The 26,365-nt window shown below is 38.9% G+C and overlaps 1 protein-coding gene across 2 annotated transcripts in view; it reads right to left on the bottom strand.

The window, feature by feature from the left end:
* The window catches only part of PCNX2 (pecanex homolog 2 (Drosophila)), a 143,554-nt gene that overhangs the window by 93,031 nt on the left and 24,158 nt on the right, over positions 1-26,365 (bottom strand). For both annotated transcript variants that reach the window (XR_001865548.1, XM_017745316.1), the window contains exons 8-14: positions 23,769-23,904; positions 20,451-20,593; positions 19,168-19,321; positions 19,037-19,069; positions 12,095-12,266; positions 7,078-7,188; positions 6,405-6,496 (exon numbers count right to left, since the gene is read on the bottom strand). Coding sequence is in view for 1 of the 2 variants with exons in the window: in XM_017745316.1 (XP_017600805.1) it covers positions 6,405-6,496; positions 7,078-7,188; positions 12,095-12,266; positions 19,037-19,069; positions 19,168-19,321; positions 20,451-20,593; positions 23,769-23,904 (841 nt within the window). In the remaining variant the exon portion in view is untranslated. The remainder of the gene's footprint in view (positions 1-6,404; positions 6,497-7,077; positions 7,189-12,094; positions 12,267-19,036; positions 19,070-19,167; positions 19,322-20,450; positions 20,594-23,768; positions 23,905-26,365) is intronic.

Below are 26,365 nucleotides of genomic sequence, written 5' to 3'. Positions count from 1 at the left end.
TTGCACCTCTTCCCCACCATAAAACCCTAAGACAAATATTTCAAAATTATTAGTACATAGATGAAGACTGCATCATTGAAGATGGGAAGCAAGAAGCACTGTTATTCTGATTAATGAGTTTCAAACTCATTAAACAAATCAAACTACATCAGTGTGAGCTGAGAACAGTTTAAAATCCACACAGAATTTTTAGTAACTGTCCATTGAAGCAATAAATAAACCACCAGAAAGCACTTTCTTCAGGTATGAGGTAATGGAAACTATGTAACTTACATTTCAAAAAATATACATTTACACAGAGCTGGAAAAAGCTGGTGTGCCACATATGAATACATTCACATCAGTTTAATTTTTCTGACCCAAGTCCAAAAATCTGACTTTTTTTTTCCAGGCTGGTTAAGATAAACTGCAAGTTCCATACCAAAGGAAAGAAAAAAATTATCTGGATGACAAGTAATTAACTGGTTCTGGATACATTTCAAATCCAAACCAACTGATATGAACAGAAGGCAGAAGATAAGGACTGACTAATTCCAGAAACATTCAGGGGTGTGCTCTTCTGCCCCATGGCAAAGCCCTGGAACACTGCAATACTAAAGACTGGTATCAGGATGGCTAAATTCTAGACCAAATATTTGTAGAAAAAGTAGGATGGCATACATGACTTTTTTTTAAAACATTTCTTAAATATTTGGGCACAGACCGCAAAACAGATGGAGCAGGAGACAAAAATCAGTGCATCATGAAATTCTAATCAAGTGAAAAAGATGGCACAGAAATTCCCATGTCTCCAATCTGATGGATGTCATATTTGAAAAATAAAAACACCTCCTTCTGGAAAAAGAGAAAACCCTTTTGTATATCAAAGCTAAGGCAGCTATTAGAGCTGCCAATTTCTGTTCAAGATTACAGGACTGAAGATGAGATCAGAAATAAAGCCAGGCTGAAGTGAACTCAGGTAATGTCAAACTAAGCTCAGTTACCCAACAGCTTCAGAAAAGTAGTGAGCTGAAAAATAGCTGCTATTGGATGTAAGAATCCAAGGAATGAACATAAGAGCTGATAAAACCATGCTTAGGATTTAGAGCTTTGTATTAAGCAAAAGTAAATGGAAGTTCATAGAGGACCTGGAAAGAACTGGAACAAGGAGTGATGATATTAAACAGAGGTCTGGGAGATAAAGAAATTCCAAAGCAAGCAGGAGAAACTCAGGTCTTTGCACTTCAAAATCTGACATTTACCTACTTACTTGCCTGAAACCAGGTTTACAGTACGGTTATATGTAAGGATGGATAAGCAGCTGGTGTCCTATCACTCATGATACAAATATGCCATGGGATAAGATTTATGAAGAGATGCTCTACAACACCTCAAAGCTGTAACCAAACCCCCTTTGCATCACTGGGATAGCACAACAGTGAAACAGAAATCGATCCGTGTGACTTCACATCATCACCACAGGGAACAACTTCTGTGCACCAGCCAGGTCAGACAGAGACTTGTAAACCTGTTCCATTCACAATGCACTGCTTCCACTGACAGCAGTGATGAATAGTGTCCTGCCCATCAGTTCTCAAGGCCTCAAACACACAGACAAAGACCAGCTATTTTGTGCTCACGGTTTTTATGGAGAAATTATCTGTTGTAATTTCAGATGCAATACTCTGTACTTCCTACTGTGAACAATTTGGGTTTCTTTTTTATGTGACAGCTTTACAGGAAATGAAAACTGATCATCCCAGCAGTAGCACCACCAGAGGAAGTCCTGACAAGCAGCAGACCCACAGCTCCTCCACACCAATATCAAAGCAAGGGCAAAGCTGCTCAGGAGCACTATGAGGAGGGGAGCCATCACCTGGCCACAGCAGCTGGCATCCCTTTGCTTCCCAGTCACCTCTGAACAACACGTTCCTTGCTCTCCTCCAAGTGTCCAAGTCATGCAGCACACACGCAGGTATCATCATCTCACAAAGAGTTTGTGCCTGGCCCTGGTGACAAACTGTCCCTTATTTCAGTTGTGTGGAAGTGCCCATTTGGCCACATAACAAACACCCCAGATCAGCCAGGTGGGCAGCGTGCAGCCACTCCCCAAAACATGTCATATGCTTCTGATCAAGCCCTGTGATGGGACACAACAGCAGCTGGACACCTGACCCAACCCACACCCTCACTGTTCACACAAGACTCAAGATCTGTCCATCCTTTTTTAGGTGGTATGTGCATTTTAGCCATGAGTGACAAATATTTCTGGTCATGTGATGGCAAAGGCACTGCAAGGCCATTCAGAAAGAGTGACAGGGCCAGATGAACTTCCTGGACATGCCAAACATCTGCAGGTCACAGGATGAACTCTCACCTGAGAATACTGTATAATAATTTTCCTCAGGCAACTTATCTGAATGAAAATCCATGAGAATTATTAAGTTAAACTGTTAAGTTAAACTTACTTAGATGTAAGTTAAATAATACGTCTATACCACAGCTGCTTTTTCCTAAAGTCTCTCAGTGAGTCCTGTACAACATAATTCAACAGCAAAATCAGTCTGGACAAGGCACAGGACTTCAGCACAGACCTATAAGTCTCAGTTCTCAGAGCTTATACTCGCATGCTGAAAGTTACCTTTAGTACTTACACTGTTCTGTGGACACACCCCAAAACAATTCCTACTTCCTAATTTTCTAAAACTGAAGTTCTAGAGCAAACAATTAAATGCTGTGAATTTGCTATTCTAGACTAATTTCAAAATCTGAGCACAACTAAATCAAACTATTATATGTGTGTGTATATCTAGCTTATGCTCTAAAAAAGAACAAGAAAAACTCACCTAAGAACACAGATTTATTATAAAATAAAAACTGGTCTTATTTTAATAAAAAACGAAAATAATATAGTAAATTAATTATTCTTCAGGAGTAACATATTCCCTTTCAGAATAATTAATGTACACAGAGAAAACAGGTTAAACTATTTCACCCTGCAAGATTATAACCAGAACACAAGAACCACTTAAGGAAGGAGAGAATCAAGCCTGATACTACTGGAATGTTTTTCAGGCTAGGCATTTGATGTGAGCAATTGTTCACCAGGAAAAAGCACAAAATCACTTAGAGATCCATTCTCCTCTGCAATTTATTTCAGGAAATAGAACTCTGGTAGTTACACCTGCTGAGCTATACAATGTTCTGCCAATAAATAGAGTTGACATTTGAGGATGCTACATTTCAGCCAAGAAAATATGCTTTGCAACCCAGAAGTCCTCTGCCAAATAGTCTATCATGTTTCCCTGCCCAGAAAAATTTTGATTATGGTGATTTTTTTTTTTTCTTTTCTTTTTGACCTCCATAAATATTGGAAATTTTGCTCTGTTGGTTTTGGCAAACTGACTAAAAGTGAAAAGAGTAAAATAAGAATAAAAAATAAGTGACAGCTATAAAGTGCAAGTATGGAAGAGATGCTCCTTCTAGCTTAAAGAAAACCATATTACCACTGTTGTGCAAATACCTCAGTGAAATAGACTACAGCATTTGCTCAGTTTTGAGTTAAACTCTACAATTTCTAGCACACCAAAAATTAAAATCTTCACTTGATTAATATGATAAATTGCTGCTCACCACACATCAAAACAGTTCTAGTTCCTTACAGGGGTATTAGACCACCTTTCACAGTGGACCCTATTCAGGATCAGATTAAGCCAATTCCTACTCTTCCTCTATCAACCAAAGAATCATTCTCTTCCAACATTACAGACACCAGTTCAAAATAAAAATCTCTGGACCTGACTGAAGAACAAGGAGGGCTGACACAAGTGCTTATTAAATTACTTCTAGAAGAAAAAACATATGAAATTTCAAGCACCCCGGTAGACTGAGATTATGAGCTGTAGCAAGAGGAATCATCTTTACATGCTTTAAATTAACCTTCTCAGAAGTGTCTTTACAAGAACAGTGCCATTAAAATTCAAATTAACTCTAACTTCTGTGTGAACAGAAAGTCTGAACATAATATTAGTAATTTACAACAGATATCTTGTAAATCTTTCACAGCACTCAACTTCAGGGTAGCATTAAAAGCCTATTTCTAAGCAGTTTGAAGCCTAATCCACAAGGAGATTGCTTATCTAAAAAGCCACCTGCATTCTGTAATTTAAAGTATTATGCTGAGAAGAGTATGTAGACTATTTTAAGTGGCTTTTCTCCCTACTGTTTACAAAAAACTTTTTTGAAGTATCTGTAACACAACTTTCCTAGCCTCAACTAGTGAATCACCCTCCACTAACCTTAGGAAGGAAAAACAAAAAAAAATTCATTCCCCAGGTATTTGCCTGTTTAGCAGTAGTTTAACTCCTGCCTCCCATGTAGCTCGTTTCATTTTTATCATTGTTTCTCGTCCCAGTTACCCATTTTCTCACTCTGCTCATCCTTACTGAGAGCCTCTTCCTCCATCCCAGCTGCCAGTTTCCAAGTAGTAATATAGCCAGAAAACAGTAGCAGGAATACTGGCTACTTTTGGAAACTGCATCAGCAGCAGTTAAACTTTGTAGCATCAATCCCCCAGCTGTGTCAGGTCTAACCAATACAACTGATAAACTGGGTGAGGCAGGTAACAGGAGATTCTTTGGCAGAACACCGTATGTTCAAAGACATTTAATTTCAAGTGTCTTAACACTGCAGCTGAGTTGCTGCAATTTATTTTGTAAGGACTGAAGCCACCCAGGGGCAAGATAAAATGGTAGCTTAACACATTTTACCTTACTGCTGGGAGTGGTTAAGAACACACAGCCAGCTCTGATCATCTGCAAGTGACCATTAAGGCATTTTAATTGTCCTTTTTTGATTTAAGGCTCCTATTCAAAATTTCAAGTGAAAAATTGTTAAAAGCCACTATAGAAATGCTGATGTTACTTAAAGAATTCCCTTAAAGGAACATCTGACTGCCCCTCTCATCTGTGCAAATCACCAGCCTGGGTGCTGACATGATACATCCTTGGCAGTTCCAGAACCTCGTGTTGGGATCTCTGTGTGTGCTATGCATGTGTGCCACCACGAAGCTTCCTCTGACATGTGCCCACAAGATGTCAAGGGCAGCTTGCAAATCACAGCACATCCTGGTGCAGCCCTGCATGGACACTGACAGCATCCAGTCCTTAATGAAACACTGTCAAAAGGCTGTTCCTTATAGGATAAATTTTATTACAAGTCTAACATGAAATTCTGGTCTTGCTGTGGTCACTGGGAATTTTACAGCTGACTTGAAGGGCACACAAAATTCTATTGCCATTCTTTAAATGTCACATGCAGAGGACATAGGCATGGTATACAAAAACTATAAAAAAAAAAAAAAAAGCTTTAGATTGAATATTACCCAAAACTGGGCATCACTGGTAAGGGAACCACTCCTATGCAGCATAGAGAGCTGTGGCACACCTGCATCCTGAGCACCATACACAACTGACTCCACGTCTGAGGGTCAACAGAGCAAGAGAAGGCACAGAGTAGGGTGACTAACTTAGCAACTTCTGAGAAAGCAGCTGCTTTACAGGGAGACACGAGAAAGGCAGGGACTCTTCAGTTTGAAGACATGACTGAGGGGGATATGCCTGATGCCTACAAAACTGTAAAGGCAGTGGATGAAAAGAATGCAGACCAGGTTTTCCACAAATGCTACAATACTACCCATCAGGAAGATTTGGTGAAATTAGCAGATCAGCTTAAAACCAATGAAGGACAGCACTGCTTTGCAAAAAGTACAGTGAACATCTGGAATTTGTTGGCATAAAGCTGTGGAGTCAGAGATGACCAGCACATTCAGGAAGGGACTTAACTTGTTCATAGACAACAAGTCCACGGACACCAAATGAAATAAGCACACTCTCCAACATCCCTAGTGTAACAACTGTGGGATAGTAGGGAAAAGAGTGGCAAACTCAGTCATCTGGCTTGCATTAAATTCCTAAATTGCATTTCCCTGTGGATGCAGACACATTAGTTAGATGGTCCACTGGTCTGCTCAACATTTAAGTTCTTAGGCTTATGGTTACGAAGCAACAGCAAAAATCTTACTAGGAATTATGAGCTAATTTGGCCTGGCTATGCAGGTCAACAGAAACTTCGGCGTTTTAAGTCAATGCTGATGTTCATGTTTGTAGAGAAAATTCAGTTGCTCGTTTCAGTCTGATACATATAAGAGGCAAATAATCACAGGTATTAGACACATTAACTTCAGAATTTCTGCTACAGTTTTAGTCTGTTTCAGTGTTACTAACACACAGAAACTGAAGCATGGCTTGCGAAGCTCATCTTGATAAGCAACGACAATGTAGGACCAAACAATGCTGGTCTCCCTAGATTACATGAATTTCCAGCTTGAAATTTTGAATTGTTCCAATGTTGTTTTTCTGGCTTACCTTCACTGCACTGAAGCAGAAGGCATATAGGACAATAAGAACAACAAAGCTTCGGGAAACGCTGTACAGTGCAGACACAAACCCAGCAGCAGCTGAAATAGAGACATGTGGTAAGTGGGAAGAAGGAGGAACTTTGTTTCTAACCCAACTAAGATGACAGTGCAGATACATCTCAATCTTCCCTGTTACTTAAGCTATAATGAAAAACAAAAAACCCCACTATCAACAAAAAATCTCAATGCTTCATCTCTCAAGGGCCTTCTTTAATCTCTGACTGAAATAACACCAAAAAAATTATCACACATCAAATATTTTGTCAATATGCCTTTCTGTGGAAGAATGCAAACTTTTTTTTCCTAGATGTTAACAGAAAAAGAAAATAAAAAGTTTTCTTTTTTAATAAATAAAGATTCATATCACATGTGCCAGGAAAGAGCTCTTTGGTATCAACCATATTCTGCAGCCTATAGTTTTGAAAACTTGTATACAACTTTCCAAAAGCAAAAAGAAATCTAATCAAGTGGACCTTATAAGTATTCACCCCACTGTTAGATGAATACTATTAGCTGTTTGAGCTTTAACATGCACTGTGCTGTGTAACATGCAATAATATATCCTAATCTAAGGTTATAAGCCCAGAAAGGGATAGCTCAGGCTGCAGATGGCTACTTACCAGAACCACCAAAAAGCAACATGTCTATTTGTTCCAAAAGATATATGCAGAAGGTGTTGATTTGAGGGAAAAGTCCAAGAAGAGAAATTGCAGGAAAGCAATATAAAAACACTAAAGGAAAAAAAAAAGTATTTTAGAACACAGTCACACATTCAGTGTATGGAAAATAGAGAAATACGTATCACACCAGAATAAGAAATTGTTGCAATAAATTCTGAAGATTATTCAAGTGAGCATACCTTAACCTTTGCAGCAATGATTACACCTTCGTCCTCATGTATTCAAAATAAATAATGCTATTTTACACATAAGAAACTAAAGCTCAGAGTTAACTTGAAGATTGATTTTGCATAAAAACAGTGTCAGAAAAAATAGCATTATGTAGCCTCCTTACTGCTTCTCAAATACTTCTGAAGTTGTATTTCTTTCTTTCAAAGTAGAGAAATTTTAATTCGCAGACTTTGGAACTTCTTCCTTGAATCTGAGATGGTTCAAGCACAGCTATAACAATTCAGTATAAACAAACAAAAAAATTTTAATGGCTAAGATCTGAAATATCTTGGCTATCACAATATCCTGTCTCTCCCAGCAATCAAGAGCAGACACTTATAGCAGCCCCTAAATATGGGACAAACCTAGGGCAAAGCTTTCCCAGAACATTCTGCCAGCTTCCAGCAGAATGGACTTAAAATTTGCTGTAGTGAAAGAACAAATTAAAACAGGAAAGAAAGTCGGGTAAAACCCAGTCTGACAGCTTTACATACTCTCTTTCTGAATAGAAATGCTAATTTTAATGGTTGCCTCATAGACAAGGAAAAGCAGGAGCCATAATTCAGGTAATCATGCCACTAGTCTTATGTTCTGTTCACTTCCAGCCAGTCCTCTTTCCCATCTGCTCACTCGTAGCTCCACCATAGAAAATGCTAAGCAAGGCTGTCTAGCAAAGCATCTAAACACACACTTGACCCAAGTGTAAACTTTCAAGGATACACACATATATTTCATCATATTCTTACTGCTTCATTGTACTAGTGCCACAATGTTCTGCATGGCAGAGAAAGATACGTGTCAGCCACTCTTCCTTGTAGACAAGTACGTATTTGTTACTTTAGATCCTAGGAAGACTGCTGTTTCCTCCTATTCCTTCTCATAAAAAGTAATTAAACAAATCACTAGTACAGCTTATTCCCCGTCCCCCCAATCAGATTTTTGAGAAAGAAGCAAAAGGGTTTGTGCTTTTTGCTGAATGCTAATTTCACATCTGCCAGCTCATCTTACTAAGGCATCTTGTGCTAAAAGGAAACAATACACCAAGTTTGATCTGACAGCTTTTATCTTCATCATATTGTACGCTCCTGCTATCTAATACTGTAAATCTTGCCAAGGAAGTCCAACACAGGAGAGAAAAAGACATGCTCAAGTGTTAAACAGACAGCACTCACTTAAGTATACCTGGATTCACAATGCCCCTTCAACACTACTTTCTGCTACTGGCACAAATTATACATACATAAGAAAATGAGGAAATGCTCTCTTCTCAGTCTTTTACATACAAATGCCAACATTAAATTCCTCTTCCTTTATTACTCTGCACATTTTTAGATATTCTACCAAGTCATGCCAAGCCAAGCAAGGACCATTCTTGAAGACAGCCAATGGCATAAGAAAAAACTGCTCAGCAGACCATGTGGACCCACCATGGACCAACTAATCCAAAAACTCACTGTTGAAACTCTCAAGAGATACTGTTCCTTGGGCAAAGGACTTGCAGAACTGCCAGAACTCATCTTAGACTACTGACTTACAGTCCAAATGACTGCCTTTGCTGTAGCAACCTCAGAAAAAGTGGAATAAGAGCAGTGGAAGGAAGGATGAGATGAAAGACTTGACAGTACACCAAGATATATAGAAACAAATGTAAACAAGGAGGGAAAAGTTAGTTGACTATAAAACTGTCCTCACCTCACCCAATCTCTATTAATACCTTGAATAATCCTAGCAACTTCTTTAGCTGAGGCAGCTTAGTTTATCTCATCCTGCACCAAGAAGTGTACCAGAGAAGAAAATAAACAGTTGTCACCAACAAAAGGATTGAATTTAGAAGCAGTAGTTCCTCTTGTGGGAAGCAGACAATAAAAGTAACTGATTAATCCTTTGAAATTGCATTATGAATTCCAGAGAGAATTTCTTTAAGCATCCCACATTTTCAAACAGACCCACAACACCTTTAAAAGCTGGACCACTAAGACATCGTTATGTGAGTTGCTGCATTTAACACTGCAGTTTTCCTCTGAACAAGCACCATTCATGTAAACATGAGGGGGAAACACAAATTATGACTTTGGAAAATTTGTGTCTTTTGAGAAATGTAGAATGGCAACAACACTGCAAACATTTTAGACATTTAGAAAATTATTATTTTTAAAAGAATTATATATCTGAGTAGTAAAACATGTTTTTTTCACAAGGAAAATAAAAAGCATTATTTCAGTGAGAAATAGTTTTTTTGTCCTCCCACTGCTGAACATAAGAGAGCAAAACATTCATAGCCTTTCCTCCCTTGACAGAAGATCAGTCATTGTTAAAAGGAGCAGGCAGAGGACTCACTATCACAAAATTTTGCCACTTCCTGATTCTTAAGTTTCCTCAGATGTCAGCCAAATAATTTCACTTACCTGCTGAATGTTTAAATGGTTTCATCACAAGAACTATCATATATAAAGTGCATAACTACTGTTGTTACTAACCACACCTGTAGCTCCCAGTGATTGAGGTTGGTTCTGTCCATGCCCTTACTTACATTTCATATGATAATCTAGCAAAAATGTTAACTGAAATAAGGAATTCAAGATGAAAACCATTGTCAGAATTAAAGTCATGAACCCCCAACTAATATAAGTATAAATCAATAGCAGAATCATCACCAATTTAAAATAAAACAGAATCAGATCATAAGTAGATTGAAAATAAATGAACGTGTTAAAAACCATGTTTCATAAGTAATTAGGTTACTCATCTAAAAAATCTGCAATTATTTTCTTCTATGACCTTGTTTCAAGACTTTTATCAGAATATGATATGCAGCATCATGCTAGTTCTCTGGTACATTCTATGATCTCCATGGCTTTTGCTTTTTATCATAATAAACACCCGAAATAAAAGACTTTTCCTTTCCTTGGTATTTGCAACCCACAGTCAAAAATCCCCTGATTTCCAAGCATATCAACTCTGAATACCACAATAAAAAATAAAACATAAACTAAAAAGTCACCCACCATAGGATGACAGACCAATAAAAAGAGATAAAAAATGCCAAGCAAATAGGCAAAACTGCATGACAGTAGAAACGACTTTATTGGTACTCAGAGGGACCAACTTCCCTCATTATTTTATAGCCCAAAACAAATACTTCTATGCCTTCATTACCCAAGAGAATCGACACTCAAAGTGCAGCAAGATGCCGCAGGATGCCAGACTGCCATGGCTTACAGAGGTCTCTGCACTGTGAACAATTGCAAGGATTCACAGCAGCCAGAAGCTGGGACTCCCATAGAGACAAAGCAAGGAACAGCCAAGCATGGCACAAAACATCATTTGAACCAATATAACCTTGGCAAAATAAGAACAGGTGACAAGCAGAGGGAAATGGTTTCTTCTTTCTCGTTTAACACATGCCAGTGGGGGAGATGAGCCTGTATTTCTTCTCTCCCCCACCCCCTCCTTCTTCAAGAACATGCTCTGCCATCTCTTTTGAGACCAGCCAAAATTAACACATTTATAACCACACTTGGTTTTTCTGTACTGGTTGCTATAGTTTTTCATTTATCTTTATCCCAAGTGGCATCTAAGATTCTTGTTGAATTATTTATCAGCATTTTTACTGCTCACCTTTGACAGACAGAGAAAATAAGATGTAAGGAGAAACTTTAATGAGACCAAAGCAAAGTAATGAAAGAAGCTCATTAACATAAGTGAGATGCAGATCTTCACATTCCCCTGTTTCTGGTGAGAAGAATTGGGAGCCATAGTACCCATGTTAAGGACCAGGAGGCTTTCCTAAAAATAGTATGCCTTTCAGGAAGTAAGACTGACCTGAGTATGGCAAAAAGCAAGTACAACAGTCACAGGTGAACAAAGACCTCGAAGGTCATACACTACCTAACAAAAGGTTTTTTCTTCTACTAAAGTAGGTTTTCCTGGTTCTAAATTCACAAACCAACAGGCTATCTTTTGTACATTACAACACAGCTTTTTGGGTAATTTTCACAACTTTTACAGTAAACCTCACATTTCTTATTTTGTAGCTTAACAGTGTTGCACTATTGACGGGAGTCCAGTTCAGCACTTGCATCTGTGGCTCAGCTGGTGAAACATCACAGTTACAGACCGTAAGTGTGGTGTGCAACAGGAAGAAGTGTCCTGACAGAATAGGGTAATGTCGGCTGTGGCCACTCCAAATTATTGCCAAAGGATCATCAGACCTGTCTTACGGCAGCGTCTGAATGTCCTCAGCAACCTCAGAATATGATTCTAGAAGGAAAGAGGTTGAAAGAGCTACTGCAGAGTGGCTGCTCCACACTATCTGGTCACATGGACAGTTTGATTAAATTAAACCAAGAAAAAGCACTTTCTTCATGATCAGAAGAAAGTCCATCTGAGGAACTGGCATGGATTAGCTTCCAGACATTAAATTTAAAACTTGAGTTACTCTGCAGTAACTGCTCCACACAGACAAGCCCTTACAACGATTAACTGCATTTCACAGATGATGTCTTTTGCTAATAACATCAGTGACTTTTAGCTTTCTATGGAGACATTTCTATGAGCCTCATTTCATTAAGAACTCCTTTTACATAAGGGAAGGTCGCCAGCTGCCCCCTGCCCCTGTCTTAAGTCATTCCAAATGTTTCTATCAATTTGAGTTGTGCCTCCATAACATGCGTTTGATTGCCAGCATGGGAAAACACAGACTAGCGCTTAATCCCTTTTTGCAGTCCTAGGAAAAATATTGACTCACCTATTACATGGTCTCTGGCTGACTGGAGAGATCTGGGTGAAAAGAGCTTCAGGCCATACATCGTATAAACAGGTGGATTTGTGTCTTTAGACCCAGCATCTAGCAGCAAAATAAGGCCACACAATATACAAAAATATACAGGTCTGCTGTAGATTATGATTTTATTGTGTCCCTGGAAGGAAAAACCAAAAAGTTAGAATTTTGTATTCATTCTCCTACTGCATGCACTGCATTAACCTAGAGAGGGTCAGGGCTCAGACAAAATATTTTAATGACTTATACATAATAATTAGTAATAAAAATATTACAAGGTATTTCATCTTCTCCAGAGGAGACTTTCAAAAGGCACAACAAGGAGTTAAGACTGACTCCAACAATCACTTATGCTTTTGAAAACCTAACCTTCTGAACCTTTCAAAACTTATTAATTCCGGGAATCATCATTTTCTGCGGAGGAAAAAACCTTCAATCTATCTGAATATTTCTTTTCCATAGAAAAAAAAGTATTTTTGTCTATATCACTTTTATTTTAAGGAACATCTGCTTCAGGTGGCTTGATTTTTTTTTTGACTTTATGAAATATAAGATTAATTTAATTTTTAATTGAATCCTGGGAAGAAAAAAAATAATAGAGCACATCCCCGGTATAGTGTGAGGCATGGGGATGGATTTTTTTTCACTAATTTAATTTTTTTGTTTCTTTGAACCACTTGACAGCAAATCAGCATGTCTTCTGAAGGGGGTGACACTTGTCCGCAGTTTCTGGTCTGCTTCTCATGAAGCACTTTGAAATGATGATCCAAAGGAATTAGGATGTGGAAGGAGTCTCATCTGATGTCTTTCATACACATCTCTCACACAATTGATTCCCACGAATCCTACAAAACACTGTCGGGGCTGCAGGTCAGGGAAACGAACAGACACTTAAGAAGAATCTTAATAGTTCTCCTGGTAGCAAGCTTAAGGGTAACTAAGACATTTTAAACACTAATGAGTCAAAAGATTCCTTGAGTGTGAAAAGCCAGGAGCAAAGTGACAAGAATCCAAGTTTGCCTTGCATAAAGCTGCTGTGCAACTGTTCTTATTTGAAAAATGTAATTTAAGTGAGCATAATAAAAGATCATGTCTTTTTTGAGTCTACCTACTGACTTGAAACTGCAGCTGCATTTGTTTGGCTGCCAGCCAAGCTCATATGTTAGATTGCTATTAACTGATCTGTACTCTCTTTTGGGATCAATCAGTTAACAAGGTGGTAGATTACAGGGAACTGGTGGGCTTATATTGTGCCTCACATCCATGAAATATGAATCAAGCCAGGGACACAAATCCTTGCTGTTTAATCAATTTCAATTTTACTACTGCTTTTTTTTTTTTTAATAGGACACATGCCACAAAATAATCTGTGGAGAATTATAAAGATAAAAATATGACTTTAAGAAAGAAAAATAATTTACACTACTACTTTCTGGCCTTTTTAAAACTTCAGTTTATTTATTTAAAATATGAGCTGTACATTACAAAAGAAACCAATAAATAAGCACCTAAACAATTGCTTAATGTTTTATATCCTGATGTGCACTCCAGACCAAAGCCTGTTTTATTGTGATGTTACATTCTTGTCTTACCTCTTGAATTATAGAAGCCAGTTTTATCTTTGCATGCTGATTACTTGAAGGCAGCTGGGTAAGACAGAGTTGATGACAACAAGCCCAGAGGTTTAATTCCATACACCTTGCAGTTCCACATAGAACACTGACATACTCAATTAGGTTTACAGTGCATATTTAACTCTTACTTCTAAAGTAGTTTATGGTGTGCTGGGTGAAGAACTGGCTGAAGGGTGGGCAGAGCTCAAAGGGCTGCAGTGAAAGAGGCCTCATCTGGCTAATGACCCATCAGCAGTAAAGTTCCTCAGGGCTCAGTTCTAGAGCCAGTTCTGCTCAATGGATTTATCAATGATCTGCATGTAGGAACTGAATGCACCATTAGCAAGTTTGCCAAAGACACCCAACTGGGAGGTGCTGTTGACTCTGCTGAGGGTCAGCTTTGCAGAGGGAACTAGACTGAAACATCGGGCAGCGATTAACAAGATGTAATGCTGGATCCTGCTCCTAGGATGGAGTAATGCTGGGCACAAGTATAAATTGAGAGACGAGTGGCTGGTAAGCAGCCCTGCAGAAAAGGACCAGCAGGTTCAATGTGAGTCTGCTGCGAGTGCCAACAGCCAAGAGGGAAAACTGCATCTGGGGTGCATCAAACACAGCAACACCAGCTGGTCAAGAGGTGATTATCCTGCTGTACTCAGCATTGGTGCAGCCCCACCTTGAGTGCTGTGTGCAGTTTTGGGCCTCACAGTTTAAAAAGGATGTGAAGGTCCCTGAAGGCATCCAGAGGAGGGTAACAAAGCCAGTGAAATGGTTGGAAGGAACGTCCCATAAAGAGCAGTTAAGGAGTTCAGGTTTGTCTAGTTTGGAGAGGACAAAGCTGAGGGGCAAATTCATTGCTTCCTACAGGTTCCTGAGGAGGGCAAGTGGAGAAGGTGGTGCAGGAGACAGATCTCCTGTCCCATCCACTGATAGGATGTGTGGGAATGGCTCTAAGCTGCATCAGGTGAGGGCATTTATTTTGAAAAGGAGGTGAAATACAGGAACTGGCTTCCTAGAGAGGTGGTTGATGCCCCAAGCCTGTCAGTGTTTAGAAGACGCATTTGGACAATGCTCTTAACGACTTGCTTTGACTTTTGGTCTGCCCTGAAGTGGTCAGGCAGTGGCACTGGATGATCATTGTAGGGCACTTCCATCTCAGTTATAATAAAATAGACTAATTCAATCACTCTTACCATGCTAACTACACGGTAATAATAATAATGCCACTTATGATTGAGGAAGCAGATTCCAGCGGTTTTCTGAAAGCTGCAAAATGTGAACAAATACTACCTTCCCTGTTTTTCAGGTGGTGGGTAATGAAACAGAATACTGAAAAGGAAATCTTTCTAGAGTCATATCAACAGAAGCAAAGCAATACAGCAGCAATGCACTCAGAAGGACAGTGTCTGCACAGCTCTTGCACTACTTGGGATGTGCTCAAGCTGAATGAGCGTCCCAGAGTACAGCAAATACTCCAGTCCCCACATCTGGGGAACATGCAACACAACACAAGAAAGAGGAACTGCTGCAAGTATTACTGTGGTATTTCACTGTCAATTTACATGCTTCATGTGAGGGGCATTATTTGGGACAGGACTGGTTTGAGGCCAACAGTGGACACCTTCTGGGAAAGAGAAGATCACTTCCCAAAAGTCACAAACAGGTGACAGACATTGCATTTCATTTTTTAAGGTTTTAGAAACAAACAAACAGAAAACTAGGAGCAAAGCCCTCCTGTACCTGCCACTGACAGACTAAGCTAGGCAGCCCTTCACCAAAATGGGCATGTAGCAGCACAACTTGTTTAACGAGATATTTTAGATATTAAGGACTCATTTTGTTTTACTAGGCAAGCTCACCAAATTTTGACATGCAAAACCGATCTAATCTTAGTGAAATCACTCCACTCTGCATCCTCATTTAGAAGAATTTAAATAATGAAGCAGAATTTCTTTTATATTTTACATCTCATTTGTTAAAATATTTTTTCCTTCACTGATAAAAATTTCAGTGAAAGCTCTTCCTTTCCCAAAGTCTGTTAAAAAAGTCAGGTTTATTAATGTCCATGTTTCTTGTTAATATGTTTCAGAAACATATTCACATCTTACCAAGAGAGCAGTGATGCATCTCATATTTCTATAAAAATATTAAGACTTAAAACAAAGAATAATTTCACAAATGCTTCCATTTACTAAAACAGTAGTTTTGGCTGCAAAGCATTTTGATGGGAAAATTTTAGAAATATCTAATGGGGTATTTTTGTCAGTGCACACATGTAAGAGGAAAAAGACAGAAGGCTTTTTTATATAAAGAAATGTGCATGTGCTCAGTTCTACAGAAAAGCTTACAGGGACAAATTAAAAATACTTTTAAAGTGCCTTATGGGATTTATGAAACTGCCTATGGTAGCCACACAACTGAGTTAGCTATCTGCTTTGGCACGTAATGGGACTGAGACAATGAATCTGCAAGAGATTCTCTAAATCTTGTTAAGAGCACGACTGCAATCCTTCAAGCTCAAATGCCTTTGTAAGCCCAAGCAAGATCCTGAGCTATACAGGTGTCTCATGAGGTACTTAGAGACAAGCCCTCCTGATCCTTCTATATAGCCATTTACTAAATGTAAAACCTTTCCTAAGGTTTTTCTAAAACCTTGAAATGTACATGACAAGGATCTCTTGGATCTCTGGATTTTAATACCTTGCAGTCACCAGCAGCTTGCTTGTATCAGGTCACTAACAGCAAAATATAACACACTTTGGAATGGACTTCATTTTCTTCTCTCCACCACTCCAGTGAGGAGGCTGTTCCCAAATTTCACCATCCCCCAGAACTACGTACCCCTGTGTAAACAGCAGCTAAAGGCCACCAGCTCTCAATGGACCAGAACTGGGAAGGCTAAAGGTCCAGCTGACAGGAAAATTGGACTCTCATCTTACAGCAGGCACCAGTACTAAACCTGCAGCAACAATAAATGCCAGCTCTTCCTCAAGCACAGAAAGTCAATCTGTACATCAGTACTCAGGAGGAGTTTGGAACAAAAGCTTACAGCAGCTCTAGGCACTGTTTTCTGAACTCACTGGATGCCATTTTAAAGCAGTCTTTCAAAATGCTACAGGCTAGAGATGACAAAGTCACAAATTCGCATCAAACAGTAACAAACTCCGCACAGGAGATAGGGAAGACGTTCGGAACCTCCTTGGCAGCCATGGATAACATAAGGCGTTAGCGGCTACTCATGGATCCACGAACAGAACTTAATACACTGTGCAGGTCTGAGGCTCATGATGGTTTGCTTCACACTCAAAAAAATCTCATGTGCATTTTCATTCATGGGCACGATACAGATCATTCTTTAATCCCTCTGCTGTTCTGCATCCTTACATTAACATCAAGAGACATTATTCTCTTTAATTTTAATTCAATCACATGAATTATGAAACAGTACATGGAGAATCTCTTCTCACCTTCTCTTGTCCTATTTCTGAGGTGCTTAGTAGCTCAAGCAAGCCTTTACAAATACCTATTGTGTTAAAAAGATATAATGTAGAAATTGCTAATCTTCTATTTTAGCATGGTAACACCTCCACCTTTAAAACCCTTAGTGAAGAAACTTTCTAATTCATTTCTATTGGAGTTTGTATAGTGCACCAAAAAGTTTGCAAGAGAGTATCCCTAATAAAGTTTTAGGAGGGAAAAGGAAGATGGGAATACACATATTGTTACTTTGTTCCATTGCTGCATGACTTACACAATACAGTACAGTGAATAACACTTGTAATAGTACTGTGAGAACCTGAAATTCAGACCTGGATCCTGCACAAAAAAAAATGTTCTGTTTAAACACTACCTTGTGTTTAATACTATAAAAATATATGGGCAGGATAGGTTTAAAATGAAGTTTTGATTCAACTGCTTGCCACCCACTTTAAACAAACATTAACATTACTAATGTCTGATTAAGTGCAAACTATTTGATGACAGTTCACATTATTTTATCTAGACAGATGCCAGTTGAGCTGACTAATTATATTAGTCACAAGACCCCCCCCCTCAACTTTTCAGTGAGGTTGGAATATTCCTTTAATGTTTTGAAAATATTACCCTACAATGTGTAAGTTGCTGTTTATTACCTTTCTCTACTTTTTATGCAGACAGGTATTTCCTGTGAATGCATTGTAACTAAAACCACCATAACTTCACCCCGTAATAATTGGCACATGGAAAAGAAACTGAGAATCTTCTGAAATCCATCTAGTGAAGTGTGTAGCATACATATATAAATAACAGCAATTTCAATTTCAGCCTGTATTTCTAGCCTCTAAGCTGACAAAAATAATTGCTCCCTGCCAAAGGGAACTGATCCAGCAGACCTGAAGTTTTTAACATGTCATTTTTGAAACCTGAGGGAAGAGAGGTTATCCTCAAAAATATTCAAAGAACTAAATAAGAAATATAAGCAACTAGCATGCAGTGTAAAAGAAAGGAAGAGGCATTATGGCCACTGAAATGTCTTCCAAGATGCGCAAGTCAAAAATGCTGAGACACCGTGACAGGTGGAATGGGTAAGATTGCAGTCGTAGGATGATGCCCCTAGAACAGTCCTATAACAAGGACAGACTTGTGTAAAGAACTGATTCTTTGCAAGGTGGTTGGCACCATCAGAGTTCAATTTCTTAGATGTATCCAATAGAAAAAAGCAATCAGCAAGGATCCTCACATCATTCGCCCAAAGATTTGGCCATTTCTTCAGGACACAAGCACAGAAACAATGGCCATATTGTAACGAAGGGAAAACACCTGTGTCATTTGATGAGCTAATATTTTTAATAAATAAATCTTCAGTAGAAGATTTAAAAAATGAAAAAATCAGTCCCCAATCTCAAAAAAAACCCCAAAAAACAAAAAATCAAAAACAGGAAAAAAAAATCCCTGAGCAATGACCGAGCTGCTAATCTGGAACTTCTGCTATTTTCTCTCTGTTTCTAAAGGAAAGCAATGAAAAGGTTTGTGTGATGTCACAGTATTGAACATTAGCAAGATAGTTCAGATGAATTTTTTACTGCACATATTAACTTAAAGAAACAGCACTTTTCTAATAGCAGTGATAAACTCAAATAGCTTAAAAATAATTAAACCTAGTACAAAGTCTTGAAATCAGAGATGTCTTTTTCTTTTTCATAAATCAGCTAGAACAGCAAATGGCTAATATCTGTGTTGCACTGAACAGCCAGCTGTTTCACAGTACACAAGTGATAATAAAGGAGAAAGACTTGTTTTACTGACTGAGACTTACATGTATTGGTGAAGCAGGATCAGGCTGAACACTCTAAAAACAAAACAGAAAAAAAGATGCTTGCTTGAAAGATTTTGTCTTCATAGAAGTTAGAAGATAATTCAGCAATGGGCTATGATCTTGAGTCCTACCTTGAGGAGAGAATACTGGCAGCTGGCCATTACGAGACAGAACAATAGAACCCAAATGTCTTTACAGAAGCCTTGGTTCAGAGTCAGGAATCCAAGAAGTGAAACAAGAACTACTAGAAGGACAGCAAATACATTCTCCTTTATATCTTCTGTCCTATGTGAATAAAAGTGTTGGAGAAGTACAAATACTTATAGAGTCATTAGAACAAGGCAGGTGCATTTGTAGTTGGTATGAACTGTCAGTGCTGCACCTATCAGAATTTACTGCATTTCCGTGTTCAACGGTATTTCATCCCCATGCCAAAAAACCTTATCCAAAATGATAGCTAAAATATATAGGAAAAAAAGTCATATGCACTGAAATCTAATATCTCTTCCCATCTCACCTCCCAGTTAGAATTCCACAATGGAGATGATTTGAAGGTAGAAAAGTGCATGCTTATTAAAGCACAAACAAACAAAATAAAAAAAAACCAACACATGAACAACTACAAATAAAATCAAATACCCAAACACTTTTAAATAAGGAAATAAGGCATTCCATTAATGAAAAATATAAACATCTGACAGCAACGAATTGGATTGAAGACCAAATTTGTCATCTGATGTTTTATTTGTTTTATCTGTTCTGTTAGAATGTGGAAGCTGAGATAAAGAACAACGTTAGTGTTCAGGCTGTAACAAAAGAGCTTATCAGCAGAAAAGATTTCCATGCAATTGAAACACCACTGATAAGTAAATATCTGCTCTGGACTTAAAGCTCCCTGACATGTAGCCTGATTTCTGCAGCAGGTTAAACTGCCATCTGAAATTTCTGCTGTGGAGACCATGTTAACATATATGGCCCAGCACCATCACCAGAAGTAGAGACAATAAACTTGAACTGGAACAGAGGCAGCAGCTGAAAAATCTCCACCTGGATACCATTCTAGAAATTATTTTCTTTTCTTAGAGATTGGAATACCTGGGACCCTTCCACTTCTGATTTTCTCATCAGAAATCATTGGGTCTATAACATCTGTGAATCAAATTACAGACTAGTCTACAAGCCTGGTACTCACATGAATCAAAGTCTCTACTTGAAGACAAAGGGTAGCAAGAACCACTGAAACTAAGCCTGAACTTCAACTTAAAGCAAAAACACATCTATCTACTCAACCTGAATGTAAGACACTTATACAGTTCTCACTTTTTCTTTCTCTAGTGGTCAGCACTGCTTTAGGGACATGTGGAGCCACCCACTGTAACACTACATAGAGCAGCTTTAAAAAAAAAAAGCTTACCTGTCCAACAATGCCAACAAGGTAAGACGATCATACCAGACTTTAATCCACTTGCCAGGGAATATAACAAATCTGTAAAACTGCCTGTTCAGCTTCCGTTGCGCTGAGGAACATGAAGAATCCTCAGGGTCCTGGCTGGGCTGCTATAAAAACAAACCACAAATACACAAAACTCTCGCACACTCACATACAGCTGCCAGCAAAACAGGTGCTGAAAAGGCCAAATTTACAGGAAGTATCAGGTTTTTGGTTTGGTTTTTTTGGTTGTTTTTTGTGGGGTTTTTTTTTGGTTTTTTTTTTTTTTTTTGGTTTTTTTTTTTTTTTTTGCTTAAAGCAGTAGTAGCAGCATGTTAGCGAATTTATTTTCTTAATTTTAAACAGAAACAAAAATATCACACCAGCTTAATTATTGCAGATGGACAGAAACTATATTAATTGTGGAGCTCAACAGTGATGATATGCTTAGAAATTAATACTAAATATTCATTTGAAAAGTAATTATTTTTTAGTCCAGATCCAGTATTTGTCTAAAGTTTCTTTTTGAAGATTTTCCCATGTATCAGGCTAATTACAGCACAACACAAAAACATGACAGGACAAAACCTTGTTTTTAAATTAAAAAAAAAATTTAAAAGTAGGCCTTAAGGCCTAGAGGTGTGACTTATCAACTTTTCTTCCAGAACACAGCTTTATTTATCTTTCCTGAGATGCTTTGAATACCACATCAGATGTGCCTCAAGAACAGCAAGAGGAGGAAAAAAATTGCAAAGAAGCACAAATAGCATAAACAGCACTAATTAAAGAGTCTCTAATCTTACTATCATAATCATAAATCCATCCCTTTGAATTTTGGATATTTCCTTAAGAAATATTTTGCTTTTGCCAGATTCTAAGGCCTTTTCTAACTTCTCTACAACTCTCCTGCAACTATCTACAGACCATTAGCCAAGCCTGCAAAGCTAAACAACAGAAGAAAAACACCTCTGCAAAGCAGTGATTTCTTTCCAAGGTATACCATTACTGATGTTACAGAGGGGGGGAAATTACTTATTTTTCTTTCAAGAAGATGAATTTGAGATTTTGAAATCACTGCGAAGTCCAGTGGTTTTCAACCTCCTACTAGGCAGCCTTTTCCCCACCCCCTCTTAAAGATAAATAATTAACAAATATACTTATTATGGAACTCTAAGCAATGTCTACATTAGAGCTATTTATGTTAGATAAACTTTCCTAGTCAGGGAAGGGGATTTCTGTGTGAAGTAATTGATCATCAAATTAGAACTGTTAGCAAACCACAGTTTTTTAAACAACCTGTCCACCTGCACAAAGGAACTGTTAAATTTTCTCTCAGAATATTGGAATAATTTCTAATCTTCGCTTTCCAGGAAAAGGAATTTTACACATAGTTTACACATGACAATGTATTCCTGTGCATCAGCTGGGAAACAACTCACTGATATCCTCAGTCTGCTGGCAAATGTGAGGTGAAACAGGCTAACATAAACTCTGGAGAAAGAAATTCAAGTTTAGGCATTTTATCTCGTGCCTCCAATTGACTAAAAGTGTTCAGCCATGCCAGGTCAGGGAGCTCAACTGCTAGCAGTGCAGGACAATCCCTCATGTTTCTGAGCATTGAGACATGCAAGGGGATGCTGGGCTATTTGGCATTCTTTCCTTTATTAACAGTTCCGAGTGATTTAAAAACCATGAGACCAACTGCATTCCTTTCACTACACTGACTTTGAAACCTGAAAGCAGTTTATGGAGTCCAAATTTTAATACTTTTATTACTACTTTAAAAAGTAACTTAAACATGTGGTTGGGGCATTTTTGAAGAAAAAAACATGTTTTAAAATATTACAGTTGCTAATACTGGCAGAGTTTTGTTTCTCTTGGGTCCTATTACCCAACAGAAAGTAAAGCGAAACTCAGTCCACTGCAGCCATTAACTTCACACATCTAATGTAGATTGCCCACTATAACTAGACAAAAAAATCAAAACAGTGGCAGAGAGTTCACTTAAAACACCCAAGGACTTGATCGTTGAGTCCCCAGAACAGCCCAACACATCTTAGCTGAGTGTATAAGTGAACATTTTGGCTCCTGAGGAACTGTAACCTTTGGATGAAATCTTCTGCGTGAAGCTTGTAGTGCTTGGGTGGGAGTCAGATTTTTGATTGGGGAATGGATTCCAAGCTGGATTTGGGAAACTCTCTGACTAGCCCTGAGCAAGTCACTCAAGTCTAGCTGTTTCTCCTATCAAAAGAGGGCTTATAAAAATTCACTTCATAAATTTATATGGTGTTAGAGACAGCCTGAAGCCCTAGCTTCATCAAAATCAATGGTAACACTTTTCCTGACTTATGTAGGCTCAGAATTTCATGTTTAAGAAAAAAAATTCAGAAATCGGGAAGTTCTGAAAATACTGCCTAGCCTGGCTACAAACTTGCTATGTGACCTTGAGGAGAGCAGTCTTCCCAAAAGAGAAAGAAGAAATGACAATTGTTCTCTAATTTGCAGGCAGTTTACAAGACTATAAATATCTGGAAAACATCCAAGCCTTTGGATGGAAGACACTGTCCAAATATAAAAGACAGTATTTGGGACAATTTACTGATTTTTAATTTAAAATAGTTCCTTTACACAAGTTGCTTTTAGCTTTATGTTCCTGAGGGAAATCTAAGATGAAAGGCAATTAACTGTCATTTTAATGTTATTCACAAATATCAAACTAGAATTTGCCACAGCAGACAGAAAGCCAAAGGTATTACAAAAGGAATTGTAAAAACTGATTATAGCCCTAAGTCGCAGACCCCAAACACTGTAAAATTCATGTCCACATAACACCACACAAACTGAAGTCTGAGGGCCTTTTCCTTTTACTAGCTGCAATGAGGAGGTGGCTTCAACATTCCACAGCAAACATTCACAGGTCTGGTTGCCCAATTCAGAAAAGTGAAACCAGACATGAGGTTTTATGACAGCAATGAATCTGGAATAAACACTTCATGCTATTAAAATCTGGTGGTGTCTCTAAAATCCTAACAGCTGTGTCCTCTTCCAAATGAAATACAATTGAAGACAGAAGATGAACTTTTTCAGTGATGGAGTCTTTAAATACTCCCCTAGGACACTACTCAGTGTCAGTAGAAAACAGCTGAGTTGCATCCATCAACATAAAACACATCTTCTCCCACATGAGCAATACCAGGAAAAGCAGTATAGCAAAATCAACAAAATTGTCTCAGGAACAAGCCTGCAGCTTTTGTTTATTGAGCAGTCCATCAAGATGCTAGAAACTCAGATATTACAATGTACCCGTGGGTTTTCTGAAAGGGTCCTTCTGGCCACCATCAGTAGGAGCTGCTGCTGAAGCGCACTCGCTGCTTGATCCCCAGAAGATGGTTCTTGGCTCTCTGAAGTGGTAGTACTAGAGGAGCTGAACTGTATTTCACTGTGCACAGAGGACAGAAAGGAAAGAGATTGTTTTAAGCAGCAATATTTTCCTAATATGTGTGAAACATTACAGGAGAAAGCCTGTAATTACACTACTGTTTGGCTCACAGGACTCGGGAACCTTCCACCTTCATATCTGAAGTATAGCACAGACTCACAAAGCAGTTAACACCCAAATTCAGATACACTTGATTTACTACATCCACCACAGAGAAACAGATACTTCTGTATCACAGCTTTTCTCATCCTGAGATGAACACCCTCAAGGAATCACACTTCAGAAGTGCCTTTTTCTGTCCATTGACAATTCAAGTGTAGAGAGGCACATCTACAGAGCAAAACTGCAAAGTAGATACTGCAGAGATCCTGGAATAGCTTCCAACAAGCTCACTTAGGTACCAAGCTGGTCTGGTTTCACCTGCGCTAAATTTGGTGAGTTCTGATTCACCCTGCTGAGAATTCAGCCCACAAGAACTTCCTTCTGCCCTAGCAAAACAACAATACATGAACTAATTCACATAAGGCTAGCTCAGATACCCTCCGTACTGAGTGTAAACTCACCCTGGGAAGGCCCTGAGCAAGATACTATTTACTGCTTTTCCTCACATTTACTGCTTTGTGTTGAAGCTACAGCATCTAAACACTTGCAAAAATCCCCACTTAGAGCAGCAGAGCCTGTTGGGTTGCAGCAATGGTGTGTTACCATGACATGACTGACTGGGTTTCAGAGAGAACTTTATTGAAATGAAGTAATTGTTACTTGGGGAAGAGATTTATTTCGAATACTTCTTTCTAATTCTTTTCCAAATGAGATTCATATACCAGGTGCTCTGCTCCAAGCTCACTGGCCCACTGCCTCTGGATACCTGCCTTGGGCTCTTACTACTTTTGTATCTACATGAGGTGAAAGCACCTAAGTGCTCATGCTCATGCAAGGTAGTCAATATCTGTTGCTCTTATTTTGCATAAAGACAAGCAGGAAGAAACTAGAGCAATCTGCCTACAGTCAGCCAGGAAACCTATGGCACTGCAAAGATTAAAATCCTCCTCTTGCATACCCTCCACTTGCCCCAGAGGCACCTTATTAATTTTAGTTAACTCAACTTGCCTCGCCTTTGGTTGCCAATTCCCAAAGGCTGCCATGTAACCCTTGTTAAAGCATTAAAATTGTGGCTGTCCTGCACGTAACTGGCTGTTAACTTCAGCTGCAGTGGTTAGCACTGTTCTGGAACACAGTTCAATGTCTGGATTACTTAAAAGAAGGGCTGAAGTGTCACACCAACAGGTTGAAATGCACACACTCTCTCCTCCCCTCCAGGATTTGCTACCTCTGCCGGGACCAACAGGAACACGATCAGCCTCAGGATGTCACCAGATGAGCCATCCTGTCTCTGGTTTCTGAGCCAGGTAGTTTATGTTTTCAAAGCCTTGATTGCTATCAGGCTTGAATTCCAGACCTGATATTCACCATCTGCCACTCCAGCAGAACTCTCAGCTGAGTAGAAATGAGAGCACCCCGTGCTCCTGACCCTAATGGCTTCCTCTGCACTCCACACTCCTCGCGCTACAGACAGCAGCATGATTTGCTCCAGAGAGTCAGGACAGCTGTCATGTTTCCTTTGGACAGTACTAGCAAATGAGAACACGGCCCAACACAACCCACTTGACGTCCCAGCCACAAGACAGCTCTCTGTAAGAATCATCTCCTTTGTCAGCAGTTATTAACAAAACAGTACAGAAGGGATGGGCACTCATCCAAGATCCTGGATCACAACCAGAAGATTTAAGCAGGAAGAAAGTGGAGGAAGCCTTGAGGAATGTCTCCCAGGAGTAAGATTCCCACAGATATGGACTACAGAACAACCTTGTCCAGTCAGAAGGAAGGCAAGGGATTTTTTGTTTGTTTCCTCAGGATGAGCTGTCCCATTCCTTGTCATTGTGGGTGCAACTCTGAGTCTCCTTGTTCACAGCAGGAAAAAGGCAAATGTAGCCCAGGCTATGCAGGAACATTAGCCTGGGAATTCCTGCCCAAAAGGTGACTCAACAAAACAGCAGGGGAATAGAACAGTGGTTGCTCATGCCTTCCTAAATGAAGAGTCAATCTTCACTACATTTCTGCATCTTTAGTTGTCTTTCTACAAAAGGCAAAAGTATTTTGAGATCAGACCACATCTTTTATCCCACATTCACCAAAAATGGAAATGGCAGAAGGACAGACGGATGGAGCAGAGTACCAGGGGAGTCTATCCGTTCTCAGAAATCAAAAATCTTTTACTAATAAGACTTCTTCCAAGAATCAACTTAGGAAATCAAATCATCTCCCACCAGACTTGAAGTTAACCAAAAAGCCAAGAGTGCCCATAGTCTTTTCTGTGTTTACAGACAAAATTCACAGCTCCGCCTATCAGCAAGTGGTAGAGGAGACCACAAGCAGCCAGGACACTGACTGTGGGAAAGAG

This window comes from Corvus brachyrhynchos, unplaced genomic scaffold (genome assembly GCF_000691975.1).
Source record: "Corvus brachyrhynchos isolate BGI_N302 unplaced genomic scaffold, ASM69197v1 scaffold70, whole genome shotgun sequence".
Taxonomy (NCBI): domain Eukaryota; kingdom Metazoa; phylum Chordata; class Aves; order Passeriformes; family Corvidae; genus Corvus; species Corvus brachyrhynchos.
This window is presented reverse-complemented; position numbering and strand designations above follow the sequence as displayed.